Source organism: Protomyctophum parallelum (genome assembly GCF_964188405.1).
Source record: "Protomyctophum parallelum genome assembly, chromosome: 6".
In the NCBI taxonomy this organism is placed as follows: Eukaryota; Metazoa; Chordata; class Actinopteri; order Myctophiformes; family Myctophidae; genus Protomyctophum; species Protomyctophum parallelum.
This window is the reverse complement of record NC_139701.1, coordinates 39,057,304-39,065,733: the sequence shown is the minus strand read 5'-3', so window position 1 is coordinate 39,065,733 and position 8,430 is coordinate 39,057,304. Positions and strand designations below refer to the sequence as shown.

General features: G+C 44.0%; 1 protein-coding gene across 1 annotated transcript; it reads left to right on the top strand.

Moving 5' to 3' along the window:
• Positions 1 to 3,111: 3,111 nt before the first annotated feature.
• Positions 3,112 to 6,126, top strand: LOC310859951 (transcriptional repressor NF-X1-like; the record flags this gene model as incomplete). Its single annotated transcript, XM_083766718.1, has 1 exon — positions 3,112 to 6,126. One exon carries the CDS (start codon positions 3,112 to 3,114, stop codon positions 6,124 to 6,126), a length of 3,015 nt encoding a protein of 1,004 aa, XP_083622844.1.
• Positions 6,127 to 8,430: the final 2,304 nt, after the last annotated feature.

Sequence of the window (8,430 nt, the reverse complement as noted above, 5' to 3'; positions counted from 1 at the left end):
AACGCCCAATGCATTCTCTATGGCAATAGCACAACATACTACATGCTACTAGTCCTACATACTTACACCTAGCAACCCCATTCTAGCCTACTTAGGTTCATCTTACGGTGGACATGTTTGCCTGAAAAGGAATCTTTGAAATGTTTCATAGTTTTAGAAATATAGTGCTTTCAAATTTGAGACATTTAACATGGGGCTCAATGGCAGCTCTATAGGCACGTCAAAAGTCACTTTCACCTAGAAACTCCATTCACACTTTGTATTATTCAGCTTACTGTGGAGACACATGCTGGAACTTTTTTTATTTTTATGTTTTGTAGTTTATGAGTTATTTAACTTAAACGCCCAATGCATTCTCTATGGCAGAAATGATGAAAAACGGCGTGCTATAGTATGCCGTACGATATGGGCTATAGCCCATGGTCCAATATGATGAAAAACGAGGGTTAAAAAAAAAAAAAAAAATTAAAAAAACAATGGGCTATAACCCATCGTTTTTCAATTTTTTTTTCTTTCTTCAAATCCTCAAAAATGATGAAAAACGGCGTGCTATAGTATGCCGTACGATATGGGCTATAGCCCATGGTCCAAAATGATGAAAAACGAGGATTAATTCTTTTTTCAAAAATTCAAAAAACGATGGGCTATAACCCATCGTTTTTTTCATTTTTTCATTTTTTTCAAATCCTCAAAAATGATGAAAAACGGCGTGCTATAGTATGCCGTACGATATGGGCTATAGCCCATGGTCCAAAATGATGAAAAACGAGGATTAAAAAAAAAAATCAAAATTCAAAAAACGATGGGCTATAACCCATCGTTTTTTTTTTTCATTTTTTTCAAATCCTCAAAAATGATGAAAAACGGCGTGCTATAGTATGCCGTACAATATGGGCTATAGCCCATGGTCCAAAATGATGAAAAACGAGGATATTATTCTTTTCAAAAATTAAAAAAAACAATGGGCTATAACCCATCGTTTTTTTCATTTTTTTTATTTTTTCCAAATCCTCAAAAATGATGAAAAACGGCGTGCTACAGTATAGTATGCCGTACGATATGGGCTATAGCCCATATCCTCGCGGTGTATAGCGGTGTATGAGAATGGCTGTTGCGGAGGATGAGAGCATTCCTCTCATCCTCCGCAACACAATGCATTCTCTATGGCAATAGCACAAACTTTGGCATGCTACTAGTCCTACATACTTACACCTAGCAACCCCATTCTAGCCTACTTAGGTTCATCTCACGGTGGACATCTTTGAAATGTTTCATAGTTTTAGAAATATAGTGCTTTCAAATTTGAGACATTTAACATGGGGCTCAATGGCAGCTCTATAGGCACGTCAAAAGTCACTTTCACCTAGAAACTCCATTCACACTTTTTATTATTCAGCTTACTGTGGAGACACATGCTGGAACATTTTTTTATTTTTATGTTTTGTAGTTTATGAGTTATTTAACTTAAACGCCCAATGCATTCTCTATGGCAATAGCACAAAATTTGGCATGCTACTAGTCCTACATACTTACACCTAGCAACCCCATTCTAGCCTACTTAGGTTCATCTTACGGTGGACATGTTTGCCTGAAAAGGAATCTTTGAAATGTTTCATAGTTTTAGAAATATAGTGCTTTCAAATTTACAATGGGGCTCAATGGCAAAAATGATGAAAAACGGCGTGCTATAGTATGCCGTACAATATGGTCCAAAATGATGAAAAACGAGGACATTCTTTTTAATTCAAAAAACGATGGGCTATAACCCATGGTTTTTTTAATTTTTTAATTTTTTTCAAATCCTCTAAAATGATGAAAAACGGTGTGCTATAGTTTGCCGTACGATATGGGCTATAGCCCATGGTCCAAAATGATGAAAAACGAGGATAAAAATAAATAAAAATCAAATCAAAAAACGATGGGCTATAACCCATCGTTTTTTTTCATTTTTTCATTTTTTTCAAATCCTCAAAAATGATGAAAAACGTGCTATAGTATGCCGTACGATATGGGCTATAGCCCATATATAGCCTGCGTCCATTCCCGGGGCCCCTTGAGATTCCCAGGGGCGGGCGGTCCTTTATGCCGCGGGACGCCACACCTTAAGGCCCAGGAGGGGTGCTTAAGGGTGGGCACTCGGGGACGGGCGGAGCGCTTGGTTCCCCTTGGCAAACAAAACCCACTCATGCATAGTACGACAATGGCAGGCCCAGTTATAATATAAAATACTCTGGAGTGTCAAACCACCCCTATCTTTGGGCAGTTGTAACGTCCTAATACTAAGTCTACGTTTAGCACTATATTTCTAAAACTATGAAACATTTCATAGATTCCTTTTCAGGCAAACAAGTAGGCTAGAATGGGGTTGCTAGGTGTAAGCATGTAGGACTAGTAGTAGCATGCCAAAGTTTGTGCTATTGCCATTGAGAATGGATTGGGCGTTTAAGTTAAATAACTCAGAAACTACAAAACAAAAGTAAAACGTTTCAGCATGTGTTTCCAACTACTTGTAGACATGCCAAAAGTAAGGTAGTAAGGTAAGTAAGGTAATTACAGTGAGTCCAGCAGCTAGCCAGGGCAAGGTCGTGCTGAAACAACAGTTGTGGATATGGATTTTTTTTTTGATGCCCCCTGTAGGGTGTAAAATGTGTGCTAAGTAAGGCCAGGCGGCGCCTTGCAGCCTCGGGCCAGCCCAATTAGGGCCCAGGTAATTTTCGGCCTGTTGAGAATATGGGGATGTTCGACTAGGACGTCGGGCTATATGACAAATATCCGACTAGCACGTGGGTTATATGAGGTTAATGTAATGCACAATCTTGGATAAAGGTCCTATATAAATGCACCATTTACCATTTATTCAATCCGTCTCTGCTCTTCCAATTATATAGTCTCTCTGTCATCCTGAGAGATCTTCGCTTAGCTTCTAATTAATTAGATTTGTTTGTTTGAAAATGTAAGAACTTTCTTTTGACTGACGTCACAGGATGGTCACATGACTTCCGAGAGCCATATAAAGTGAGTGAAGTGACAGTGAGTTGGAGCGGAGGGTCTCTAGTCTGGAGGACGCTCCCCAAACAACAACCCTCAGACGACAACAATTCAACTCCCGCAATGCATCACCAGCCTTCTTACCACCAAGGGGACGGACGGGGGAGAGGAGGCAGAGGAGTAGGACAAGGAAGGCGATGGTCAAAGGGAAGAGGAGACAGAGGTGAGGCTGGTGGTGGTTCAGTGCCAGGAGCCCAGCCTGTCGGGTGGCAGAGACCCGCTGGATCTGACTGTGGTCAATATAGGGGTGACAGCAGCACGGTCACCCCCGTGAGTAGGCATGTGCAACATCCCAGTGAAGACCAGGACACCTGGCTAAAGAGCAACAAGGAGTTTAATCAAGAGCCAATGGGAATGGTGCAAGATATTAGACACAACACAGAGAATCGAGGGAACAGGGCTGTGGGAGAAGGCTCAGGTTCTGCTGCCGGCAGAGAACACTACTCTTCAGAAGCGAGGGAAAGATGTCAGAGGGGCAGGAAGGGTGCAGACTGGAGCCCAAGTCAGCTGGGTCCCCAACAGAAATGCTGCAAACGCATGGGGCCAAAACCTGGTCAGGAACCAATCGAGTCACCCAAGCCATCACCTCGAGAACAGAGAGACTCGGACAGGGGAGCCGGTGGAGAGAACAGAGTTCAGGGACGACGTGCACCCCTGCAGAAAGGAGAGCAGGAGAGAGCCCACCACAGGCCTGGCCAAAAGAACATAGACAACATGCCTAAGAACAAGGAGACACAAACTGCATGTTTGATCGAGCAGCTGTCTGAAGAAAAGTACGAGTGCATGGTGTGCTGTGATGTCATCTGTCTTACGGCCCCCGTGTGGAGTTGCCAGATATGTTACCATGTCTTCCATCTCAAATGCATTAAGCAATGGGCCAGGTCCTCGGCCTCACAGGCAGAGGACTCTTCTGAAGGCTGGGGTTGTCCAGTTTGCCGGAATGTTGCGAAGAAACACCCAACCTCCTATATATGTTTCTGTGGCAAAGTCACTAATCCGGAGTGGCAGCGCAGTGAGATCCCACACAGCTGTGGGGATATGTGTGGGAAGAAGAGAGCAGTGGATTGCAACCACCGCTGTAACATCTTGTGTCACCCTGGGCCGTGCCCACAGTGCCCTGCTTTTGTAACAAAGTCTTGCATCTGTGGTAGAACCATTCAACCGATGCGCTGTGGTCAGGCTGCAGTTGTCCAATGTGACCGTGTGTGTGGAGCAGTTCTGAACTGTGCCGAACACACCTGTAACAAGGTGTGCCATGGTGGAACATGCCAGCCCTGTTGGCTCCTAGTTCAGCAAGTTTGCTATTGTGGGATTACTTCTCGTGAAGTCCTATGTGGCACAGATAAAGAAGAATTTGATGGTTCTGGACATTTCTCCTGTCAAAAACCATGTGGGAAGACATTGGACTGTGATGCCCACAAATGTGAGCAGACGTGCCACTCTGGGCAATGCCAGCCTTGTCCTTTGTCTCCCAGGATGGTGAAAACCTGTCCTTGTGGGCAGACACCCCTGACTAAGCCCTTCCAACTGGGCTACTCAAAGCGGAAGACCTGCTCAGATCCTATTCCCTCCTGTGGTAAGACTTGCAGCAAGCCACTGGTCTGTGGCTCTAATGACACTATTCATAAGTGTGAGATGCTGTGCCATGAGGGTAGCTGTGGGCCATGCTCGCTTAACTCTACTATCACATGCCGGTGTGGCTCAAAGACTAAGGAGGTGCCCTGTGAAACGATTAACAATGAAGATCAACTCGTCCTCACTTGCGGGAGACGCTGCAATAAGAAACGCTCCTGTGGTCGACATAAGTGCGGGGAGCTATGTTGTGTGAACGTGGAACACGGCTGCACTCGGATCTGTGGCTACAAGCTCAACTGTGGGATCCACCACTGCCAAGAGCCCTGTCACCGTGGACACTGTGAACGCTGTTGGCAATCCAGTTTTGATGAGCTGACATGCCACTGTGGGCAGACTGTGATGTACCCTCCCATCGCCTGTGGCACCAAGCCCCCAGAGTGCAAGAATCTATGCACAAGGAGACATGAGTGTGATCACCCAGTCTTCCACAACTGCCACAGTGAAGAGAGGTGTCCGCCGTGCACGCACCTCACTCAGAAATGGTGCATGGGAAGGCATGAGCTAAGAAGCAACATCGCTTGCCACTTGCAAGTCATCTCTTGTGGTCTCCCGTGTGACAAGGTGTTGCTGTGTAAAATGCACCACTGCAAGCGCCTCTGCCACCGTGGCGAATGTATGTCTGAGGGCACCTGCTGCCTCCAGCCCTGCCCGCTACCCCGTCCAGAGTGTGGCCACCCCTGTTCTGCTGCATGCCATGATGGCAGCAGCTGCCCACGCAACACCTGCACTGCCCTGGTGGCGCTACAGTGTCTCTGTGGTAGAAGAAAGGAGAGTGTGGTGTGCAAAAAGGCTTTGAGTTCATATGAAAAGTATGCAGCCATTGCCATGGCCAGCAAGCTGTCAAATATGCAGCTGGGAGAATCTGTGGACATTAGTCAGCTCATCACTAAGAGGGACGTAAACCAAATCAGGCTTGAGTGTGACCAGGAGTGTGCTACACTGGAGAGGAACAGGTGCCTGGCTGAGGCCTTGCAAATTGACACCTCAGTGAACCCCTTCAATCTACACAACATGTACAGCAACAGTCTCAAAGAGCATGCAAGAAAAGACCTGAGATTTGTCAGTGAAGTAGAAGAGAAAATCAAAAATGTTGTCAAATTCGCTAATGAGGGAAAACAGCAAAAGAGGAGCCATTGTTTCCCGCCCATGACCCAGGAGCATCGGAGTATTGTCCACGAGTTGGCCAAAGCCTACAGTGTCGAAAGCGTGAGCTACAACAGTGAGCCCAAGCGCAACGTGGCCATCACAGCCCACAAGGGGAAGTCTGTCTGTCCAAACTTGACTCTGACATTCTTAATAGAGAGAGAGGTGTCTATGGCCCATAGGGCCCCCCCACCCATTTCCCACATCGAACAGCACATAAGCAAAGCTGACAGTGGGAGCTGCTGGTCAAAGATGGTTAAAGAAGAGCCTGTTATAGATTATTTTGACATTCAGGATTGATTCAAGGCAAGCCCAGAGGAAGAGTCCTCTAGACTAGACTTAGCTCAAGTTGGCTGCCACATGACCTCACGAGGGGCATGCTGATTTTGGGGGCATGAATAAGACAAACATAAAAGGTCCATAGACTTTGTCGCCACAGAAAAGCCTACATCATGAATCTACACGAAGCCACGCTATCATTAGCCATCTTACTGGTGAAATAGTATGGCAACAGGGTAGTAGTATGTCTCCTTTATTTATTTTTTACAGTCTCAAAAAGCAGTTTCTCAATGGCATTTAAGATGTTCATGAGTCAAAAACCACACCTTTGAGAAAGTTGAAAAAGAATGGATGAGCTGAATGGACGTAGGTTCCAGGAGGGTTGCTGACCCAGGAGTATTTGGTGAGGAGGTCATTCGCATCGTCGGCCCCCCCAGCAGAGACCTCGGACCTGAGGAGAGAGAGACAGAGAATTTTGTTTTGATTGTTCTGTTCCACTCTTTGGCAATGTAAAGACAGACAGACTGTTGACTCATGTCAACTAGGAAAAAAAGGCTGTTTTCCCATGATTTGGGTGTAGGTTGGGGTAAAGGTGTAGTTCCCCTCCTGAACATCTGTTGTCCCAACTCCATAGCAAAATCACACGTCTCACGTCACGCGTCTCACTCCTTTATTGTACTCTAAACGAAAAGTCCATAGACTTGGCTGCCATATGACGTAATTTCCGAAAGCCAGACGTTGGAGGGGATAGTGCCCCACAAAAAAAAGAAAATATAACTTTTGAGAGGTGCTAGGCTAAGCCCCTCCTATGCACAGCTTTGTGTGTAGGTGTGTTTGTAGCACAGAATGTGATGATTTCTTTGGATGATGTATGATGATTTTTTTAGTAGCACAGGATAAAAAACATCAAGTCCTTGCAATGGAGAGAGGATGACTTCCAACAAAATAGTGTCAGTCGTCTTGCCAGTAAAGTCCACAGTGTGTGCTTTATTCTTTGGCAGGACAACTGAATCCAGCATTATCCCAAAGATGGTGTTGGGACAACTGATATAGCAGAGATCCCTGGACTTCAAGATTACTCCTCTCCACACACCAATTACTCGCTCTATTTAAACCCAATCAAATCAACCTGTGTGTGTGTGTGTGTGTGTGTGTGTGTGTGTGTGTGTGTGTGTGTGTGTGTGTGTGTGTGTCACCCAGTTTCTAGTTAATGTATCAGAATCATCTTTATTACTTCCTCTATTGGCTACTGATGCGGTCACACCAAACTTTGATTCTGCCTATGAGGGCAGATTCTGGCAATGCTTTTCAAAGGGAACATAGTGGTTTGTTGCCATTTGCAGATTTCAGAAAAATAATTTGTTCCCATTGAAAAGCATTGGCAGAATCAGCCCTCATAGGAAGAATTAAAGTTTGGTGTGACCACACCCTAATAGTCTTGAAAGCATTGTGCTGTATGAATTAGACACATGACTTCGAGATTTAATGATAGCTTTGGTCTGGACAATTCTGCTAATGCAGTGATTTTCAAGATTCCTGTTTGATATGAATCATCTCCTCTTCCTCCTTCTTATTCCTCCTTTAAATGACCAACTGCCCAACAGCTATAACTGTAAAGGTTTCTGTTGCATTCAGTGTAATGTACCGACCTAACAGACATTGCTTGTTTACAATATGTTCAAACATGCTTGCAATAGAAACTTTGCAGGACTGGATTTTCCTCGTCTGCAGCATTGTGTGGACACAGTCAACACAACTTCAAAATATCTTCCTTTGATAAAGCCTCTTGACTGAATTCCTTGGATCAAAATGACAGAAGAGTGAAACTAGTTGCCTTTGGTTTTATTCAATACTTAACTTCAGGTGTCAAAATGAGTAGTCAGCTGACACTGACATCAATCAGAAACCCCACATGAACATTAATGTTCATTTAATTTGTAATGTACTGTATACTATGTACTCTCCCTCCCATACCCAGGCCTACATGAAGGCAGTACGGTTAACAGTCGTTTAGTCAGTCAAACCTCAAGCCTGAAATAAAGTTTTTCTAAAAGTTACTGGAAAGAGAACTTTACATATCTTATATTTCACAGTAAAACCAAAGAGAAGAAAATAAAGAGATGAAGCGTGATATATGATCATCATATAAAATGCATTATTTATTACAGAAGAAATAATAATATAAGCAATGTAACACTATATACAACACAATATAACACTACCATTTACAGTTAGATTTCTTCAAAATAAATGTAATAATGAAATAAGTACCATTTACAAACAAAATGTCATGAAAGCATACTATCATACTATCTATAGTACTGT